The sequence below is a fragment of the Diabrotica undecimpunctata genome, chromosome 4, assembly GCF_040954645.1.
Source record: "Diabrotica undecimpunctata isolate CICGRU chromosome 4, icDiaUnde3, whole genome shotgun sequence".
Taxonomy (NCBI): domain Eukaryota; kingdom Metazoa; phylum Arthropoda; class Insecta; order Coleoptera; family Chrysomelidae; genus Diabrotica; species Diabrotica undecimpunctata.
In genome coordinates this window covers 114,117,788-114,142,115 of record NC_092806.1, presented here as the reverse complement: position 1 = coordinate 114,142,115, position 24,328 = coordinate 114,117,788, and the positions used below count along the sequence as shown (strand labels likewise).

At 35.0% G+C, this 24,328-nt stretch overlaps 1 protein-coding gene and 1 long non-coding RNA gene across 5 annotated transcripts in view; one reads left to right on the top strand and one right to left on the bottom strand.

The window, feature by feature from the left end:
• The window catches only part of LOC140439867 (uncharacterized), a 75,503-nt gene extending 51,383 nt beyond the window's left edge, over nt 1-24,120 (bottom strand). For all 3 annotated transcript variants that reach the window (XM_072530031.1, XM_072530032.1, XM_072530030.1), the window contains exon 1: nt 23,670-24,120. In XM_072530031.1, the coding sequence (XP_072386132.1) occupies nt 23,670-23,997 (328 nt within the window). In that variant the 5' untranslated portion in view covers nt 23,998-24,120. The remainder of the gene's footprint in view (nt 1-23,669) is intronic.
• LOC140439866 (uncharacterized) lies at nt 14,301-17,172 on the top strand. Of its 2 annotated transcripts, XR_011950738.1 has the most exons (3): nt 14,477-14,851; nt 15,231-15,296; nt 17,014-17,172. It is a non-coding gene; the product is annotated as an uncharacterized lncRNA (long non-coding RNA). The 2 variants fall into 2 exon arrangements; XR_011950737.1 differs by having other exon boundaries at nt 14,301-14,851; nt 15,231-17,172.
• Nucleotides 24,121-24,328: the final 208 nt, after the last annotated feature.

Sequence of the window (24,328 nt, the reverse complement as noted above, 5' to 3'; positions counted from 1 at the left end):
TATACCAATACAACTACTCTACTATACGCAGACGATACAGCACTCCTTACAACAACACCACACGTCGACTCTACACTTAGGTCAGCTCAAAATCATCTGCTCCGTGTTGAACAATGGTGTCAGAGATGGAGAGTGACATTAGTGTTACCCGGGTGCCATGGGTGTGGATGTAATGGTGCAAAAACTTTGACAGGTAATTTTAATATATTATATGCATTTTTTTCTTTGGTTTTTATTATAAATCTCTTCGTTCTAAATAATTTTAGGAATAACTAGAAGCTCGAATAAAAATATTTATACTATCGTCAATGATTCAGATAAAACAATTACCAAGGATACCCAGGTACCTGGGTATAGACACAAAGGTTAAACTTTGATAATCTGCCAAAGTGTTGTACAAAGTAATTGATACGGCAACCCTGTTAGTATGACGTTTCGTTTGAAGCGTTTCGAAGCCGAACGTAATGCTATCTATCGATGATAAATACTACCATTGCTTCAGATGAGAGAACAATTTGAAAGCGGCAGTTCAAGACATAATTCTTGTTTGACGCGATTTTTCATATGTTTAGGAAAAATATTTAACGTTTTATTGCAAATATTTTCCACTTTTACAGTTTTATATATGTTGTTATTAATTTTTTTTTCGGGTTCTTACCGGTAGCTTTAGTATAAGCCGAAACAAATTATTTTTTCCTATTGGGACAAAACTGTAAATTCAAAAATTTTCAAAAAATTCATAAGTATTTCTTATAAATATATCTTAATGCTGTAAAAAATTAACAAAATCCTATGTTTGGTTTTCCCGCTTTATACTTGGAAAAAAGTAGTTTTTTGTTTTTTTCAAAAACGAAAACATGAAGTCTGCTTAAGAGTTGTCAAAATACTTCTAGTCATCACATATACCTTCTCAAATTTTTTGAATTTGGAGATTGTCTTTTGGGGGTGCAGATCAACCTTAAATGATGATTACCAAGTTAACATACAATAATGGTAAAAGTTCAATTTTTGATGAAACAAATAATTATTGGTAATCGGTTTTTATGGTTATTCATGTAATATTGGTTAAACGTTTTTAAATGTCCAGTATAACAGGTTACTACTTTGTATCCTTGCAATGAAATTTAAAATAAAATACAGAGTGTTTCATTTAAAAATATATATCTTTGATGCGGTACTCTCAAATGTGTTTCCAGCACTTGCAAGGCTTGTCTCCAGTGTGTATTCATACATGATTTTTTAAAGTTGAAGATTAACTGAAGTGCTTAAAACAAATTTCACACTGGTAAGGCTTTTCCCCCGTATGTCCTCTTAAATGCTTTTTTAAGTTCCAGCATCACTAAATTGCTTAAAACAAAATTGGCAAGGCATTTCTCCAGTGTGTATCCTTAAATGTTTTTTTAAATTTACATCTTGACTAAATTGCTTAGAACAAACTTCACACTTGTAAGGCTTTTCTCCAGTATGTATCTTAAAATGCGTTTTTAAACTTTGATCTTGATTAAATTGCTTAGAACAAATTTCACACTTGTAAGGCTTTTCTCCAGTGTGTATCCTTAAATGCCTTTTTAAATTTACATCTTGACTAAATTGCTTAAAACAAACTTCACACTTGTAAGGCTTTTCTCCAGTGTGTATCCTTAAATGGTTTTTTAAAATTTCAGCATCACTAAATTTCTTAGGACAAATTTCACACTTGTAAGGCTTCTCTCCAGTGTGTATCCTTAAATGTTTTTTTTTAAATTCCAGCATCACTAAATTGCTTAGAACAAATTTCACACTTGTAAGGCTTTTCTCCAGTGTGTATCTTTAAATGCGGTTTTAAATGTCCATATTGACTAAATTGCTTCGAACAAATTTGACATTTGTTTTTCTCCAGTGTGTATCCTTAAATGCGTTTTCAACTTTCTGTCGACACTAAATTGCTTAGAACAAATTTCACACTTGTAGGGCTTTTCTCTAGTGTGTATCTTTAAATGCGTTTTTAAATTTCCATCTTGACTAAATTGCTTAGAACAAATTTCACACTTAAAAGACTTTTCTCCAGTGTGTATCCTTAAATGCCTTTTTAAATTTACATCTTGACTAAATTGCATAAAACAAATTTCACACTGGTAAGGCCTTTCCCCGGTGTGTACTATTAAATGCTTTTTTAAAGTTGCAGCATCACTAAATTGCTTAAAACAAAATTGGCAAGGCATTTCTCCAGTGTGTATCCTTGCTAAATGCTTTTTTAAAAATCCACCATCACTAAATTGCTTAGAACAAACTTCACAATTGTAATACTTTTCTCCAGTATGTATCTTTAAATGCATTTTTAAACTTTGATCTTGACTAAATTGCTTAGAACAAATTTCACACTTGTAAGGCTTTTCTCCAGTGTGTATACTTAAATGCCTTTTTAAATTTACATTTTGAATAAATTGCTTAAAACAAATTTCACACTGGTAAGGCCTCTGTCCAGTGTGTATCCTTAAATGATTTTTTAAAGTTTCATTATGACGAAATTGCTTAGAACAAATTTCACACTTGTAAGGCTTTTCTCCAGTGTGTCTCCTTAAATGCGTTTTTAAATTTCCATCTCGACTAAATTGCTTAGAACGAATTTCACACTTGAAAGGCTTTTTTTTGGTGTGTTACCAACTTTTTTTCGGATGTCGCTTTAATCTCATTCTGACGTAAACCTAAAAGAAAAATCAAACTATAAAACTTTGCATGCTGAAACTGCAGATCATAAATAACATCTTACAACGCTGGAATAAATAAAGTAAAGACACACTATGACAACGTCATTTATCGTCCAACCTAGTTGGTGCTTCGCCCAAGTTTCCAAATCTTTTTATACATTGACGTATTCTATTCAGGTTTACTGCAACACTTTTTGTGATGATTCTGAGCTTGTTTCTGCTTTTTTATGCAGTACTTCAGCCCTATTAACGCATGTCTACCAAATACTAATTTTTTATGTGTTTGACTGGGTATACTTCTCAGTTATGTTCACAGCATATGACTATCAAGCATGTTACCTCCTCTAGCAAGAAGTAGGCAGATAGTGTCTAGCGTCCCATGGTACCCGACCTTTAACTAAAACATTGGAGGAAAACTAAAAATGATTATTTTATTTATTTAACAGCCTCATAGAGCCTGACTTCATTAGTGCCAAAACGCAAAAATTGGATGCGAAAGTTGCATTTTTCACCTTTAAAATGCACTTTGATTTTTGTCGATGGGACATTCGGATTTAAAGATATCGAGTTTTTACAGTCGAAATTTTACTTAAAAATTTTAATTTCGCTCGTGTAAGTAACATTCAAAATCGCCGGTCGCTTCAAGCGTTATTTCTGAGAGAACTATTTATTCTACACCAGAAGTGTTAACACACATTTTTCTTTAAAATAACCTGTTACATTTCTAGTTTGAAACATTTTTTTCTACGGCGTACAGATTCTTGGTAAATCAATGTTTTCCGTTTTTCACTGCCAACGAGGGGGGTTTAGAGAAAAGCCCGAGGAAGGAGCGGCAAATATTTTTGCATCTTTTTGAGGTCCCAAAAAAGGTGTTAGAAGTTGAGTGGCATTTTAGTCTTAAACGACTGTTGTAATCATTATTTAAATGTGGAAAGCAATAATACCTAATAGTTTATTCTGTTTTTTACTTAATAATCTCTTTACTTCATTTAGTAATTGTTTTCTTGGTGAAATTTGCAATGTAGTCGGAAGATTATTAAATAACGTGTATCAATTAACAAATAACAAACGTATTATGATAACAAACTCACGTGTGTTAAATAGCTGGAAATCACGGGATTATGGGTATTATCATTATTGTTAAGAATGAAGAATCAAGAGAACGGTCGTTAGTATTGTCAACGTCAACTGAGTACCATCTAGTATTGTACTTGATAACCAATAAACCAAATCATGAGTATCTAGTGTTTTAAATAAATATACCACACGAGACCAAAAGTGAAACATTATTTATTACATGGCGATCCTGCCTTTTGAATAAGGAGTCTTCTGATCCAAAGAAATAAATAAAAATGGCAACTACATACTGGAAATTTAAATGGAAATTTATATAGATGTTATATGGAACCCAGTGTACCAGTTCGAAAGAGAAAATGCATCAGCAGTTAAGAAAATTCCCGCCAAATTCCGGACCAAACCCGCCAGGAGCACCGCGACAGCATCCCAGCTCATGACAATGGACAATAAATAAAAAAATGGATAAATGGACAAAAGTGAATTAACAAAAACCATATATGAAATATATTATGTAAGTAAATTTTATTTTTTATCCCTTATTTAAATTATACAGTCTAACAGATAGAAATTATTACTTAGTATTTGAATATAAGAATTTAACTAATTCAAGTTCAGAATGTTGAGTACACAACTTTTATTGCTTTTAAAAGTACAGAATATAATTTATTTTTAAATTATCGCTAATAACTGTTTATATATCAAATTCTATTTTTTAATGAAACAAATGTGACATATAATTTTATTTGCTTAAGGTATAGTTTTAAAAATATTTATATTTGACCATGAAAATATACTGTGACTAAGTCGGAAAATATTAAATTACGACATGAATTTGCTTAAATGACAAATTCTTCAATTAATATAGACGAAGAAATCGGATATGACTTTTTATTTTACTATTTAGCTACAATAAATTAGGATATTTAGAATTATTGTTACATTTATAAGGAAGAAAAACGAATTTAAAAGAACTTTTAAAGATAATTGACCATGGCATCAGAAAAATTTTCATTATGTTGGAACAATTTTCACGAAAATATGAGTTCAGGAATAAATTCATTATGGAAGAGTCAAGATTTTGTAGACGTAACGCTTTCAGCACAAGGAAAATGCATAAAAGCGCATAAAATGGTTCTTTCGGTTTGTAGCCCATATTTTAAAGAAATTTTTATGTCAAATCCCTGTCAACATCCTATAGTAATTTTGACAAACGTGACTTACGAAGCACTAAGAGACTTATTACAATTTATATACCATGGAGAAGTACAAATTAGACAAGAAAATTTAAATACCTTCATTGAAACGGCCGAATCATTGCAAATACAAGGACTCACTGGAGATAGAAAAGTTTTAAATGATAATAACATTATGGAAATTTCGGATAAAGAATATACTCAAAATGTAAGAGATTTTAAACCGGTTTCTCTACCTGTGACAAAGAAACAACAACCTATAAAGAAGGAAGAACATAGCGACACAGAGCAAGAAATAAGTATGGCTCTTACAACAAACGAATTTTTAAATATCGCAAGCAAGGTGTTACCCCGCGAGTTTGATGGAAAAGCAGGTAAACTGCAGTCATTTTTAGATGCACTAGAACTCCTTGAGAAAATAGCGATAGGACACGAGGAGACAGCGACAACATTAATAAAGGCAAGATTAACCAATAAGGCCAGAAACGTTATAACTACAGAAGATACAATCGCAAGAATAGCAGAGGTACTGAAGAGAGAACTGGGAGGCGACAGTCCAAAGACGGTAATAGCTAAATTGGCGAAGAAAAGACAAGGACATAAAGATGCAGAGGTCTATGCATCTGAAGTTGAAGAATTAGCGGAACAACTAAAAGTTGCATACGTAGCGGAAGGAATGTCATTGGAACTAGCGAAAAAATACACAACAGAGGCAGTAGTAGCTACAATGAAACGCAACGTCAACACAGAAAAAGCTAAATTCATTTTGGAAGCATGTAACTTTTCAACCACCCAAGAGGTAATATACAAATTTTTATTGATCGACAAGATAGCACACAAGGAAAAGTGTTAAATTACAGGAACAAATACGATTTTGATATGAGAAAAGAAGGTAAGAATGCAATATATGGATATTATAAAAATAAATTCGAAGAAAGAAAAGAATATAGGAACAAAAATTATAGAAATATAAGTGAATATGGAAGACATAATACGAGGATATATCGTAATAGAAACAGAGGAGATTGGCAATCACAACGAAGAACAAAGAATAATCAATGGACACAGGTGAGATGCCACAGAAATAGAGGCACAGCAATAGCATATTACGCACCGCATGCGAATACGAATACAGTGACAGAAGTAGATTTTTGACAGAAATGTAGGCAAACTGCATATGGTTCGACCTTAATGGTTGAAACCTACGTCGAGCAGCAGGCTGCTAAGAGGATAAGCTAGGGTGGTACTTGAATCCCAACCCGCTGAGAGTCCTGCGGCTCCAGCACGACAATACAGTAACTACAGAATGGATTAAAATTGCGGAACGAATTTTGAATAATGATTTTTTTTATTAAAGTAAATGGAAAATTATTGAAAAGGAAGTTTGTCACAATGAAAGACGATTCCCTACAATTATTTTATTTATATGCAAGAGAAGAAAACATGTTAAGTAAATTAAACGCACAAAGGCGAAAAATGATGAACAGATTATTTTGAAAAGTATAATTATGTCAGTATTATTACATATTTGACGAAATTACTTTCGAGATCGAACTGAAAAACAGAAGAAACAGTTACAGTAATATATAAACCAGAAGTTGAGAAGGAATTTACAGTAGGATTAATAGATAAACCGATTAAAATTATGTTACCTATACGAATCATAAATGTAAATAATCGAGAAATATAAATTAGAAGTTTTATTCCGAAGATACAAAAACAGGAAAATTTTTTTATATATTTTATATGGAAGAAACACGGCAAAGAGTAAAAAAGAGTCGAACAACTATTAAGCACAGTAAAAACTATCAATATTGGAAGAAAACGGCCCATCGAAAAAAATGCAAAATATGCAGATGTTTTTTATTTAGGAAAAGACCCAGATGTACAAGCAAAAGTTAGTTTGTAAAAGACGAGAAACCAAACAATAAACAAAAAAAAACATACCTATAATATTTTATTACGATAGCAAACTCAGTATTCGTTATAAAAACATTACATATGTTATTTGATACAGTTGGAATGTACGTAGTAAGCAATTCCATAAACTTTGAAATGAGTACAATGTAACTGACCAGGTTAAATATTTTATTATTATGATCCGTGTTTAAAATTTTATTTACGATGCAAGAAAAATTTAATAAGCCCAAGATATATCTAATAAGCCCCGGTTATGGAATTCCCCGATTTATCGATGAAAAATAAATTTATTTTAAAGATTTATGCTTCAGGAATAGCATTAGGAGACTTGTTGGGATTTTGGCTCACAAATGTGAGTGCAGAAGATTATAAAGAAAATGATAATAATGAAAAATGAGAATAAGAAGAGGTGGAAAATAAGAATCAGCGAATTCTTAATAAAATACGAAAAGATTTAAATAAAAAATAATTTTTTTTAAGGAAAATGTATAAAAATTTGTATAGTATAAGATAAACATAATACAAGCAATACATAATATAGTACAAGATAAGCAGGTCAAGAAGAGTTATAATTAACGACTTCCACATGTTACAGGAAGGATATGTAAGAATAAATATGATATATTAAATACAGAAATATAAGTTAATACTATTTCTGGAACGAATTACGAAGAAATGTTGAGAAACACGTGAAATGTGAAGAGATGCGACGACTAAAAAGGCATAAGCACTAAATCATAAACAAGGAATCCATGAAAATGTACATGGATGAAAATGGAAACAGATATATTGACGTACAATGCGAATTAAGCAACTACGTAGAAGAATATGTAATAGAAAATAAAATAAGCCAAAACAGTAGCCAAATCATTGGTAGAAAAATTTATCTTGAGGTATGGAGTACCCAGAAAAATAATAGCAGACCAAGGCACAGAGTTTATAGCTAGAATAATTAAGGAAACAACACTTTGCTACAATTAGAGTCAATGTATATACTCGTAATATATACAAGTACTTTTGAATGCAAATAATATATAAAAATATATTTAAATGAATATAATGTTTTTAAGTTCGTACAACATATATATTTAAAATGTGTATAACAAAAAGAAAAATGTTAGACTGTATAGTAGCAGTAGTTAAACAAAAGAAATAGGGATAAATGAATAAATGAATAAAACGACAAACCCTTATTGTGAGATGTCAAAGTTATTAATAGTGTATATGAAAAGTGAAAATAGAACTATTACTTGGTATCAAGAATTAATGCAAGAATTAATACAAGAATTAATATAAGATTTTATTATTATAAATTTTTATTTATTATTTAAAATATGTGAAGGTTATTGTAAATATTATGTGCACATAATAGGGGGTAAGATATAATATGTAATTAACCACATAATAACATAATAGGGGGTAATATGTAATATAATCTAAATAATTTAACGTAAGGTAAAATAACGTAGGTAAAATATTAAGCTAATATAAGGCATAATAAAGGATAATAAATAGCATATTACAAGGGAACAATCAGGGTAACTTTATAATATGCTGATGTTAGGTTAGGTGAGGTTACTAAATTTAAAAAATAAAAAAAAAATTAGATATAAGGAAATATGTACCAAAAATGTGTATATGTACAGTAATCAGTTGATGATGACACGAAAAATTTTCTTCTTTCGGAAGGGAAGAGTAAAAACAGTTCATGTAATTGATTGAAAACGAACAGCACTCAGAAAATTTTTCTTCTGAGGGATAGGGATGTAACGGGATTTAAGCCAAGGGTATGGTTTAGATACTATAACGGGATTTAATTAAGCACCAGATTCAAGTAATCTTTTTAATACCGTGACACACATTTGCGAAAATATATTATTTGTTTACGACATTGAAAATATCGTTGTAACGAGGACACACTCTGACCTAGTGAAATTTGCAATGTAGTCGAAAGATTATTAAATAACGTGTATCAATTAACAAATAACAAACGTATTATGATAACAAACTCACGTGTGTTAAATAGCTGGAAATCACGGGATTATGGGTATTATCATTATTGTTAAGAATGAAGAATCGAGAGAACGGTCTAAGTTAGTATTGTCAACGTCAACTGAGTACCATCTAGTATTGTACTTGATAACCAATAAACCAAATCATGAGTATCTAGTGTTTTAAATAAATATACCACACGAGACCAAAAGTGAAGCATTATTTATTACAATACGTCGATGACCCTTTTGTGATTTGGTGTCACGGAGTAGAAAAACTTAACGATTTCCTGTCTTATATAAACACACTACATCCAAATATTCAATTTACGATGGAAACAGAGAACAAGCGTTCCCAGAGTAAAGTATTAGTAAATCGAAAGGAAGGTTACTTAGGACATAAAGTGTTTCGAAAACCTACACACACGGACGATACCTAAACAGGAACTCAAATCATCATCCAGGCCAAAAACAAAGTATCATCAAAACTCTGGAGGAGAGGGTAAAGAGAATATGTGAACCACAGCATCTGCAAAGTGAACTTCTTCATATTGACAAAGCGCTTACCTCTAATGGTTATACCAGAAGAGAAATACATAAAGCGATTAACAACGATTTTAGAAGAAAGGACGAAGAAACAGCATGTATAGGCAAAGCGTTTTTGCCCTATATATCGGGGATAACAACAGAATTGTGGGAATACTTAAAAAGCCAATATAAAGAACATTTTCAAGCCTACAAAGAAAATCAAGGACTATTTAAGATCGGTGAAGGACAAACGCGACCCATTACCAACGGCCGGAGTATACCGAATACAATGCACATGTGGAATGGTATATGTGGGAACCAGGAAAAGACACACAAACACAAGGATCAACGAACATAAAAGCCATTGTAGTTTAGGCAAGAAACGCAGATGCTGGATAAAACATAACAGTACTACCCACGGTTATATCAGGAAGCGGTGGAAATATATAAGTATCCAAATTATTTTAATCGGATAGACGAAGGACTAATTGACAAAATACCAATATTATAATCCACAAACACCCTTCCCGCAAAACACAAAAAAAGAAAAGCTACGAACGACGACACGCCCCCTCACGGCGAAACCAGTGGAGGGGAGGCGAGTGGAAAATATAAATATGAATATATAAACCTTTTAGGTTTCCGATAGCAAAGGGTCAGACGCCTGTCTTAGACAAAGCCATAGCTCTGGCCGCTTGGAAGCCGCCAAGAAGCAGAAAAACCGTTGGATAACGGTATCGAAGAGAATATAACCTGGTGAAACCAACCACTTGGTCACCACGTGGCCGCATTTGGAGACAAAGAAGGTAAGTGCTGTGTTTTCTGTTGGTTTTTGGCGTTTTTCACTCTCTCACGGAGATTCTGCTGGTCACAGTGTAGGTATAGTGGGTGGTCCGTAAGAAGCCACCCACGTAGGCCGTTGCTGGGGCTATCAGCTTCCGTCGGAGTTTGTGAACGTGCCGCGCCGGCAGAAATCTGCACTTTTCCAATATCATATAAAAAATACGTATCTACGAGGGACCGCTAGCCTATAATTTTAGATAAGTATAGTCCGGCATTCCTGCCATCTTGTACATTGCACCAGGTACAAGAAAACAAGGAGTCATCTGGGTATAATACCTAGCCGTCCACTGCTAAAATGCCGAGGTCGACACGTTCAAACAGGTCTAATAAAGTCATCCCTGCCGAACCGCCCGACCCTGGTCAATACACTAATAACACTCCTGACAACTATGACTTTCCGCCGCTACCTCTACACAGAACAACTGTCTCACAGCCTGTAATCCCACCAACCAACCTTACCACCCCACCTATGTCTACCTCTTTTCCACCTACAATACATATCCCTGATACTACACAATCCTCGATCACCAACAATTTGTCTGACACTTTTATGTCGGACATATTATCCACTCTGCCCATAGAGCAAATCGACCGGCTGATCGCTCAACTTCAGCTGACCCGGTCATCCGCTATCCTAAACCCATCCACTTCTCCTATCACCACTCAACCACAACACAATTTCACCACACATACTAATGTCACTTAACCAATATCCACCCATACCGCTCAACCGACAATCACCCAAACTCCACAAATAATAAACACAGTCAATCCACAACCAACAAATATACACAATTCACAATTAATACACACACCCATCAACCCACCATCCACACAAAACACACACTTATCATACGCTAACGCCACTACCACTCCCAAACCTACCATCCCTGCATCCCAGGTCATCACCTCCACACAGCCAAAATCATTCAATTACACCATATCCAACATCCCTCGAGAGAAATCTAACCAGAGAGATTTCTTTCGAATCATCAACACCAGAGAGATTTTACTCAATCAAATCTCGACGGTTAAAGTTCTACACACCCAAATCGCCCACCTAACAACCATCCACCCCGTTAACCACGTCGAGTTGCAACGAAAACTCCGTGATGCGCTGGGCGATCCCAAAGTCCTCGTCACACCCAAGCACATCCCAACACCACGCAATCCCACCCGCTCATCCAAACCCACCTACATGGTCGTCGTCAAGGGGGTCGAAAGAGACTACTCAGACGACGATCTAACCAAAGCCTTTACGGAAATGGATATCCCCGTAGTTCGACTATGGCGGATTATATCCAAATCCAATCTCCCCACCACGTTTGTGAAGCTGGTCACATCGAGTGAATTGAAATACACGGAGATGCTGACCAGAGGAATCTTCATGGACGGCCTCCGACTCCATGTGGAACTTCCACTCAATTCAAATCCCGTGCCTCCCATCCCAAAATACTGCGGCAGGTGCAGCCAGAACGGGCATACCATCATGGAGTGCCCGCAAAAGCAGTACCGCTGCCCAACCTGTGGCCAGGACCACAAATCCACGGCCTGCCCCACCCCACAAACTCATAAATGTCCCAACTGTGGAGGAGACCATGCGGCCTACTCGGTCAAATGTCCCCACAGAAGGGAAGCTCCTAAGACACCACAAGAAACCCAGCCAATCTCTACTGAAAAGCGAGACCCTCCATACGAGCTGACTTCTGATATGAAGACAGTTATGGAGTTCACCTCACTTATCCTAATTAACCTTCTCCCTGACCGACGTCAACTAATCCTTGACATCACCAACCACTTCACTACTTTGATGTTTGGGCATAAAGAGTACTCTTGTCGCTCATAGCAACAAAGCTTCCATCACCTTCCTGCCCCTCTAATGGACAGTACAATAGGTGCTGTGAACTGCCAGGGTGTTGCGAGAAAACGCCCCTTCATCAAGCATATCCTTCAACAATACAATATCCAAATCCTTGCCCTCTCCGACACCCTCGCCAAACAAGATCCCATCTTCCCAGGCTATTGCACTTTACACCGACCCAAAAGCCAAATTTCACACGACATTGGCTTCCTGATCAAGTATGGCATCCCTTTTTCCCCACATACCATTCCTCCTCACATCATCCTCAATGATGAAGACTTCCTGGCAGTTGACACCCACCTCGACAACAACGAGACCATCACCCTAGTCTCTTATTACAAGCATCCTCTTCAACCGCTATCCGAGACATTGTTTGATTACGTCTCCAGCCTGAACAAGGCTATCATTCTAGGAGACTTTAACGCCAGACACATCAGATATGGCGACACGGTGTCGAACCGTGCAGGCAAAGATCTCTCGGATTTGCTCCTTAACCGCCCTCTACACCATATACGTAACCGTGTGCCGACGTTTATGGGTCCCCAGGGCTTGTCAATCATCGATCATATCGTATGCACGTACGACTTAATTGATCGATTGAGTGACGAATGCTTCCTGGGAGACTCGATTACGTCACCTACCTCTGCTGGTTAAGGAACAGATACTGAACCCTCCACCTCCAGACCCTCCTAAAGTAATAAGAGACTACAAACACGCCAACTGGGAACTCTTCCAAACATACCTATCAAATAACACTCCAGAGTTAGTCAACTTAACGTACCCAGATGATATCGACCGAGGTATCACGGTAATTTCTAACCTGATAAACCAAGCAGCTGATTTGTCAGTCCCAAATAGGGGTAACAACCCTAATAAACCTCCTCTACCTCAGTTTATCGTCGATAAAATTAAGCAAAAGAGACGTCTCCTCCGTCAGTTCCAACGTACCCGCAATTCCCTTGTCAAAACAGAGTATAACCGGCTGTCTGCGGCGATCAAACTGCAGGTCAACAATCTGCAGTCCAGACAATGGATTGCAGCGACCTCCAGTCTTGATTACCGTGACAGCGGTAGATTCTGGCATAAATTCAAATGCCTAACCAAACAAAAAACCAATAATCCTTCTCACCTTGTGGTGAACAATCATATTATCAACTCAAACCAACAGAAAGCAGAAGCTTTCAAAACTCACTTACAAAATACCTTAATCTCCCCAGACGATCCGAGATCTGATCATGCCTTCTGTGCCGACGCAGTGAAAGACATAACGCGACTGCTCAGAACCCCTTTCGACCCTCAGGCACCCCATGAACATCCAATCATGGCGCCTGTGGATCACCAAACCTTCAAACATTTCTGCCAAATTGGCAAATCAAATGCACCGGGGCCTGACAAGATTGCCAGGAACTGTGTGCAACACCTCCCGCTGAGCGTCACTCTGTACCTGATGAACATAGTCAATGCCACTCTTAAACTCTGCTACTTCCCAAAACCTTGGAAAGTAGCCAATACAACTATGCTTCTGAAAAAAGGCAAGCCACGTACCGATCCACACTCTTATAGGCCGATATCTCTCCTTAACGTCCTGGCGAAAGTCTTCGAGAGAATCCTTAAAGAAAGACTCGTAGACTTCACCACAGAACACAATATCATCCCATCTTACCAATTCGGCTTTAGAGAAGGGTACTCAACCAAAACGGCATTGACAGAAATCGTCACACACCTAACACAAAGTCTGAACGACGGCAAAGTGTCACTAGGTATCTTCCTCGATGTTCAAAAAGCCTTTGACCAAGTCTGGCATGTGGGACTGGTCAAGAAACTAGAGAGCATCGGGCTACCAACTCCATTCGTCAGACTCATCCACTCATATGTCTCTCAACGGCAAATCACAGTCAAGGAGCGTGATCGATTCTCTACATCCTTCACTCCCACAGCGGGAGTTCCTCAGGGTTCCGTGTTGGCACCAATACTCTACACAATTTACAACAGCGACTTCCCTAACCCTAGATATACCAATACAACTACTCTACTATACGCAGACGATACAGCACTCCTTACAACAACACCACACGTCGACTCTACACTTAGGTCAGCTCAAAATCATCTGCTCCGTGTTGAACAATGGTGTCAGAGATGGAGAGTGACACCTAACCCAAACAAAACACAGATGATCCTTTTCAGGCACCCATATCCATAGTACATAAAAAGAAATAGTAGTGCAAGAGAGATAGGGCAGCGGGGAAGTTTGTTTGGACGATTCCAGTCGTACGTAATGGCGGCGGCGCTACAGTCACTCTAGGTGGGGGTATGAGACGCATGTGCCGTGCGTGGAAGAAGGAAGAATTGAAGTTTGAAGTTGAAGAATGAAGGTTGGTGTTGTGTTGGTCTGTTGGTGTTGGTATTGTATTATTTGTATTGTACGCCATTGAAATATTGCAAGTTGAATTTTGTTTTGTTTTGTCTTTGTTGTAATCATCTTATTGATTGCTGATGATTGTTGATCGTTAAAATGGAACAAAATAAAAGAAAAGAAAAAGCCAACCATGTTGTGTTCCTGGTTGTAAGGACCACACAAGCAGTAGATTTCGTTTTCCAAATCCGAAAAATGAAATGGACACGTTGGAATGGTTGAAAGTAATTAAGAGAGGAGTATTAAACAATTATACACCTCTTACTGTTTACAATAAATTTCGTGTTTGCTCTAGACTTTTTACAGACGAAGATAAAGTGGATTTTTACCAGCAATAGGTAAGCACTGTACCTCATAGCAAATGTTTGTTAGCAAACTTAAATTAAATAATATTTTGTATGTTTAAACTGTTATTGTTTAAATTAATGTTAATCCTATCATATGAATCTTACTTATATATTTTAAAATCATCAAAACTTATAAATCTAATTGTACTTAATTGTATTCCGCAAATATGACTTTGATTTTTAATATAAGTATTATGAATATTAATTGTAGTTAATTATTATAAATTTTGATGGGCCTTCTGGGCAACATATTATTTGGGTTCATTTCTGATGATGATAAAGATCAAAATATCTAGTACTTGTTTATTTATTAGTCCAACAGATTTATTTATTGGTTATGTTCTGTTAAAATATTGTATTTAAATTTCAGGCTCTCAGAATGCAGCAGATATTGAAGAAGAAGAAACTCAAACTATAAGGTTTATTGACGTACATGGTAATATCAAATATTCTATATTCTTTGGTAATATATTATAAAAATATGTCTTTACATTTTTCATTCAGTAAGTGTGCCAGATGCTATAACCACTTTCAAAGGTTTGCTTATAAATAATTTTATATCTTTTCATTCACCTGAAAGCAATTGTGAAAATGATGTTAGTGAGGGAGCATTAGATGCATTAGGTTTTTTTTAACAGGTGAGGTATTACCAGGTTGTAAACCTTTGGCACCTGAAGTGAATGTTTCACTTCCTCTTTCAGTTTCAAATGTTATGAGAACTCAGGTGGGAAGGTGTACTGTAACCTATGTTGCAGGATATGTAGCAAATAAAGTATTGAAGGTTTCCTGTGAGCAATGTAAATATAATATGTTATTTAGAGTAAAGAAAGAGGATACAGATTTCATTGAAATTGAATTGTTTAAATTTTTCACCATTCAACTGTAAAATCCATTCAAATACAGGTATAAATATATGTAAATTTATTGTTAGACTTTCTCTGTATATGTGGTGTAAAAGTGTAAATGCAATTGTAAATGGCAGAGACCAGAAGTTTATTAACTTACTTAAAAATAAACCAGACTACACTATGATAGATCCTATGAAATTAGTAGCTCACAGAAAATATGAAAGTAGGAGAAAACAATTTTGTAAGTACGGGTCATAAGTGTAATTAAATTATTTCCAGTATAAAACTGTACAATTTGTATGTTATTCATTCTTGTTTACAGTTTCATATTTCCATTTTGTTGTAAACAAATAAAATTGTGTTTTCTATTTACTGGACTCATATGGAATCTTTAAAATTCTTTTTATTGTTTTACATATATCTTCATCATCAAACAATTTCCATCCGCTCCTGAATCTAGGTCTTTCACAATTGCTTTCATCTGTATCTACCTTGTCTTATAGAACAAGGGTGAACAGTTTGGGAGAAATGCTATGTCCTTGTCTCGCTCCCCATTGTAGTACATAGTTACATATTTTACTTTAATTATACATAATCACATATTTTCCTTTTATTATACATAGTTACATATTTTACTTTAATTATACTTAGTTACAAATTCATGAACTTCAAAGAAATTGCATATAATTTGTGAACACTGTGTATTTAAAAATTCTCCTTTGATGTAAGTTCTGGAAAGAATGTTACTTACTCTTTGTTTACAAAGGTTTTCAAAACATTTTAATTGTAAATGAATAAGATATTTCACTCGCCATTGTAGTACATAGGTACATATTTTACTTTAATTATACATGGGCACATATTTTACTCATAAACATAGTTTATTTTTTATATATGTTTGTGTGTAAAATACATTAGATACATAATAAATCTCTAACATATACACACACACACACACACACACACACACATATATATATATATATATATATATATATATATATATATATACAAACATACAAATAGCATAGCAAGACTAAAGAGCCTCATGCTGCTCTGCACTATTCAGTAAATATATAGATGAAACTAGCCTCCCATAGCACATCAGCGTGGTATGGGGGGGAGGGTGAGGAAAGCCTGGGGAGCATTGGGGCTCGAAGGAGTGGTCCCTAATTTACTAGGACCAATCTTTCTCACCTCAATGAATTGTATGCCTGAATGTCCATATGGGTATGCAAGTCTCCGCAGGTAGGGCTTACTTATTTCGGTTGCTGCTTGTGTGTAATTCCATATATCATTTTGCAGGTTGCAGTGAATAGATGGTTAAGTTCAGAATGGAGCCTAGTTTCGTGGATACAGGTGAAGACCACCACAATGGCAGTGATGACGATCTTTATAATTTATTATATCTCTGTGATTCCTCAAATTTTATAAATTACAGAAATAAATAAATTTTTAAGAATATCTGTTTTTTATGTTGATGTTTTAATGTAATGGAAAACAGATATAGTCACAAAATACTCACTCTATCTGATATGTTATACATTTATGGTATACAAAATTGCATAAGTGTATACTACATTTTTGGACAGAGAATATATTTTGGCATAGAATAAGTTTTTATTTATTATTTTATGACTATATTTGTTTTCTATATAATATTCGGAACATTTTGAATTTCCCGCCTAAAATTCAGAAATTTATTTTTTGAATTTCCCGCCTAAAATTCAGTATATCCTTTTTGAATTTCCCGCCTTAAATTCAGAACCTACATTTTGAATTTGCCGCTAAATTTTTAGTTCCCGATTCCGAACTTATTTGGCGCTAGAAACTCTCTCCCCACTTTTTCTCCGGCACTTACCTTACTAGGGGGGGTATATACTATGCCCATATCGCAGTCAATACATCACACCTATCATCACCGAAAGGCACAATTTGAGTTTGTGGGGAGAACGACTCCGTCTCCGAAACCAGGTCGAATATCTCGGCGTGCTGTTTACGCAAATATTACGCTGGAGTGACGATACTGACAGAACCTGTAATAAGGTTAGGAGCCGACTCGGACTTCTCAACGCTCTTAGTGGCAAATTCGGCCGCACACACTCACGTACACTTATCCATACATACAAAACATTTATCAGACCGGTCATCGAGTACAGATCTTGCATTTGTGCTGTGATGCCCAAACATCTCAGCAATAGACTACTTACACTGGAAAGGAGAATCTTACGTAAACTAAACAGCAAACGATACGACTATCCTTCCGCACTCATTCATCGCCTGTCGAATATCCAGCCCATCAATGAGAGGCTTTCCTCTCTAAGCAGGGGTTATACAATTCGCACCATCCGGGGCCAAAACCTCAGAGCCCAAAGCATCCTCAAAACTACCTGCTCATCCCTCGGCAATGTATTCAGAAGAAAACCTAAACCCAAACTCCCATTCCTACCAGCTATTCTGCTGGAACTCGCCAGCAACGAGCTCCCTGATGAATATATTGACATACAGGAGGCAACTCCCCTCATTTACCGTCGCTTATATAATACTAAATGTTCACTTCGAACTGACACCGACGGGGGGGATCGGTTTTCTGTGGTTTTCCGATCCCATTGCACAACGATACCCCGTCGATTTTTTGAGGTACCAGTCCACAGCTGCCCTCACGCGTCGCGATATTCATACAATAATTTAATAAATTTAGTAAATTAATAAACTTATAAACATTTTCATATACTTACTAATTTTGTTTTAGACCAAAAATTCTTAAAGGAACCGTTCATTTGCATCCCTTTCGCACCCGATTGTCCAGGACTAGTGAGAGCAGCAACCACCAACAAACACCACGCAGCACACCAGTGGACACATACCAAAATCCAGTGCCATACACCCAATACTAAGGAAAACACGTCCTGAAGAGACAAAAGCCTAAAACAGGACAGCGTAGCCATCCAAACACAAGAAAAACACCCAAAAACCCACACGATCAACACTACAATGGATACAACGCGGCAGTTATGCAATACGCACCATCCGGGGCCAAAACCTCAGAGCCCAACGCATTCTTAAAACTACCAGCTCATCCCTCGGCAATCAAAAGACATCCCAAATCCAAACTCCCTTTCCTACCCTCTATTTTACTGGACCTTGCCAGCAATGAACTCCCTGATGAATACATTGACATTCAGGAGGCAACTCCCCTCATTTATCACCGTCGCCAGTAAATATAAATGCTCACTTCGAGCTTGCCTAGACAGGGGGATCGGTTTTCTGTGGCTTCCCGATCCCATTGCACAACGATACCTGTCTATTGCAGAGGTTACAGCCACAGCTGCCCCCTCGCGCCGCGTTTTCAGACAGTTATTAATATCAAATCAACAAATTCATATTCTCTATATATACTATCAATAAATTCTGAAAAGGACCGTTTTACACATTGTCTTTCACCTCTGATTGTCCAGGCGCTACTCCAATGACCACCAGTGGACCCACAACAAAAAAGAACCAGCCAACTACAAAACAAAAAATAAACCACGTCCTGAAGAGGCAGAAGGCCTAAAACAGGACATCAAACACCAGTTCCAAGAATACACTCAAAGAGAGACTATACGAACAACTCTATTACTACAACGCGGCGTCAGTTTCAGCTTACAAGCGAAGCAGTAACATCTCCAGAAGATGCCAACTCCTAGTGTTGGCGAAACGTCGAGAACTAATCTCCGAAGACAACGGCCTAACAGCCCGAACAAATATAAAATATAACCTCCACATTTTTTTTGATATAACGTAAATGATGGTTACCAAACTGACATATAACAATGATAAACTTTCAGTTTTTGGCCAACTCAAAATAATTGTTGGTAATCATCTTTTATGGTTATTCATGTAATATGGGTTAAAATTATTTAAATGTCCAGTATAACAGGTTACAACTTTTTATCCTTATAATGAAATTTTAAATTTAAAATAAAATACAGGGTACTTCGTTTAAAAAAATATATTTTTGATGCGGTACAGTGCTATGAAAGACCCTGTATATTTATAACTAATTTTAAAATGTGAAGCTTACAGTTAACTCCTATTTTTGTAAATAACTTTCTTCAGCATCACGACATCTCCTATAACAGATATAATTGATTTTATCATAAAAATTGATTATCCTGTATATCTCAAAAACATTGTCGGCAAGAGTATGGCTTGCACATTTGTTTCCTAAATATGTTTCCTAAATAGACAATACAATCGTGTAACAAAGGATTGACAAAATCATACTCATCTCAGTGGCTTAAATTGTGTTTAAACATAATCGGCACTTTTGAGTATCAACAAATTCTGGTACACTTATATCCCAGGTATATCCCAGGTATAGATCCCACAAATTAAAACATGTTAAATGGTTGAACATGGAAAAGAGAAGATTTCTACATGCTGCTTGTCTTTTCCACAAAATTATCAAAAACTCTCTACCAGCATATCTTTTTAAAAAAATTATATACAGAACTGACATACATACTGTTAATACAAGATATAAAAATACAATTACAGCTCCGCCACATCGTACAGAACAATTCAAAAATTCATTTACATATCAAATATCAAAAGTATATAATGGATTAGCTAAAGAATTAAAATTAAAATCGATTATATCTTTCAAGAAATCTCTTAAATCTAAATTGCTAAGTGAGTAACACATGTGCAACTATTTGATGACCTGTTATGAAGTATGTACAAACTGTGTGATAGTTTTTGGACAATATTTAAATGTTAAATGTTTCTATTGGTTATGGTTTTTAATTGATTGTTACATAAGATGCAAAAAAATATATTATATTTTTTTTTCTCTCTTGCTTAACATGAAAAGCAGAGGTACTGATTTCTTGAAATCAGCACCAACTGATCTTCGGCATTTTTTCTTTCTTATTGTATTTTATGCATATATAAATTATATATTTTGTGTATTGTATGAATTTGAAGGAAAAATAAAGACCTTTATTATTATTATTATTATAGGAGGGAAGGAGCCAAGAAAAGAACACCAGTCGACAGCCAGAGGTTAAAAGAAGCTGTTTTAGACGTTATTAATAACGGTACGTCTCTCAAGGGAATGGCAAGTCGTTTTCAAATAAATATTATGACATTAAAAAGATACGTTCGCAGACAACGATCCGAAAATATTGAAATATCCTTCTCTCCTGATTACAAAAAGGCTCAAATATTTACAAATGCAGAGGAAAATATGTTTAAAAATTATTTAGATGTTGCCAACAAATTACGCCTTACAAGAAAACAAGCAAAAGAACTGGCGTACGAGTTTGCCGTTATAAATAGTAAAAAAAATCTGCTTCTTGGAATAAACATAAGCAAGCCAGTTACGACTGGTTATATGGATTTCTGAAGAGGATGAAGACCTTATCATTACGCTCTCCGGAAGCAAATAGTCTTTCTAGAGCAACTAGTTTCAACAGAAATAATGTATCAAAATTTTTCGTAAAGTTCTTGAAAACCATGGAATCGGACCAGAAGCAATTTGTAGCGTGGACGAAACTGGACTTTCCACTATCTATAAGCCAAAGAAGATCATTGCATGTAAAGGTGATAAGCACGTTGGTAAAATTACGTCAGGGGAACATGGAGCAACAGCGACTGTTTGTTGTGCAATCAATGCAATTGGAAACCATATACCGCTTTTTATGGTTTTCTTTGGCAAGCTCGCATGATTGATAATAGTCCACCAGGGACCACAGACGTAGTTTATGAAAGTGGATGGATGGCCGCTTCTAATTTTATCTAAGAGTAAGTTTTATTTAAGAGTAAAAGGTCAAATTAAGAGCACTTAAAAAAATGACTAAACAAGAACTTAAGGATTAGAGGAAATCTTCAAGTTCGGGGGGCAGTGACATTCTGCAATCATCGTTAGAGTCTGAATATGATCGTAATGATGAAATGCAAGTAGAGAGAGATACTGAATGTGAATCAGAAGGTGACGAGTTTGAATTGAGTGTGCAAGATTGGGTAATTGTAAGCTTTATCTCCGAAAGAAACTTAGTCCATCGTTACGTAGGACAGATAACAGGAAGAAAGAACAAGGATTTTAAAATCAAATTTGACCAAAAAAGAGGTGACAAAATCTTTAAGTGGCCAGAAAACGAAGACATGGGTGAAGTCGCATGTGACCAAATTTTAAAACAGTTACCAAGCCCGACTTTTAGGAGCTACAGTAGACGCATAGGATGTTTATTCTTTCCTAAATCACTGAGAATGTTCAATATTCTACAATAATTATTTTTTTCACTTTTATAACTTTTTGAATATAATTTTCTGCCAGAAAGTGTTTCTATTTTTAATAATTTTTGGTTTTATTTTAATGTTGTAAATCTGAGAAGGTATAATCAAGTCACCCATACACAAGGATCAAGTCTCCCGAAGTACAGGGAGACATGATTAGTTTTTCTCTATTACTAGATTCTACAAAAACTCGTTATTTATTAGCAGTATATTTTTCGGGTGCATAACACCCAAAACTTTGATAAATTTATAATGTTCCACTAAATTATCAAGGTTCTAGATTGGTTATAAAAAAAGTTATCCGAAGAAATGTAATGTTGGGATCAAGTCTCCCTCTTCTCTCCTACAATTGGACAAGAAAAAATAAAATCTCAAATTTTTCTGTAACAACCTGTCAGTCTTTTTGCATATCATTCTATATACATTCCGACTTCCAAATTCCACAACTCACAGCTCAAATGTATTTCTTTAATATAATATATAATCCTCTGATCAGACCAAGTATTGGCATTTTTATTCCTATGAAATTTTCCAAAACTGCAAACAATATTGCAACTATTTTAGCTTGCCAAGTGATTGTCTGGCAACCAGGTAAAACAACACAGTATATACAAAAAATGTGTGGCTACAAATAAAGCTTTATGGCAGAGCCATACTAAAAACATTCCCCAATATGCAGAAAGTATTGCTTATTTAGAGACACACTAACTAATAAATAGTTATAAACATTTTTCAGTAATTTTAATCTTGAAATCATTTAACTGTTAAGTTGAATGAAGGTAACTTATAACCTTTACCTTTCAACTGTCCTATAAACCTTTACAAAACAAAAATTATTTTTATTATGCATATATTTACTGCTATTAAAATTAATTACAGCTTTAACTAGTAGTGTTCTACTATGGATTCTTCAATAAAAAACACTCATTATCAAATTTATTATGAACATATTTCTGAAGCATTACTGAGTCATATTTAAACTCTTCTATATTTACATAATATTATAAAAACGAAAACTTTAAAACAGAAAAATCATATTAATAATGATGAAAACCTAAGTTGCTTCCTGTGTTCTTCCTGTGTTCAGTCCGTTTCCCCAGTGTAACAGAGAAAACTGAGGCAAAGCCTCAACTGGCATGAAGCAAAACTGAGGTCACATGTTTTATAAATCTGGCCCATTATACAGAGATATACGGACTGTTTTGCATCAGTTTGCTCTGGTACACTGGAAGAACAGGATTATATTGCAGCCATAAGTCTATCTTGTATTATATGTCTATGGTCCGAACATAGTCAGAATAATAAACTTTCAAGTGTGCAGTTTTTTCTGACTAAATACATTTATTTATCACATAAAGAACAAACAAGCCACCCATATGTAAAACAACACTCACAATAAATCAACCTTAAATATTAGCATGTTAATAGTAAGCAAAAACTATACATATTTAAGATCAAGGCTCCAAGGCTCTGTTTAATACCATATTAATATATATATATATAATATGACAATAGTCAAATAGTTGAATTGAGATTACATTTATATTTAAAAATAAAGGTATATTTTAGAGATGCACCCACATAAAAAAACCATTTTTGTAATTACAGTTTGCAAATGATTAGGATTATCTATAATTTTCCTTTTCCATTTTTTTAAAATTATTTTGATTTATACATACCACATTGACTCTGATTTTCTTCAATTACGTCTTTATTATCCTTAATATTTGGTTCACACTTCAAATTTTTACAGGTTAACAAATTACTATTACCTTCAATTTGTTCCTGTTTTACATTTTCAATAAATATTTCCGTATTCATTTGATTGAACCAATCTTTAAAATCTTCATTAGCTGTATTATCTTCGAGTATAAGTAATTCTTGTTTAAATTCATTTTTTATAGTAACTGGAAATTCTGTGTTATTCACATCATCGTTCTCTAATTGGGTTTCGCATTTTATATTAGATACTTCACTTTTTGTGTAAATGTCTTCCTGTGTCTCCATACTGTATGTTTAAAATAGTTTAAATAAATTTTCAAGTTTCATTCACTTAATGTTCACTTGTGAAAAATTGGAAATTGGACAACAAAATAACAAATCCAAAAGAAAAAGAAAAGACACGATACACAGACCATAGATAAAGAATATATATTACTGAGACACAGCACAGACTACCGGTATGTTCTTGCGCATGAAAGGCGAATGCGTGACGTCATATGGGAACCTTAATTTTCATTCGGCAATGCTAAATCAAGCGGTAATATTGTTCGAATTTTAAAAGTATCTACCTATCATCGCTTTTTAAATAAAAAATTGTATTTTATATTCTTTTCAC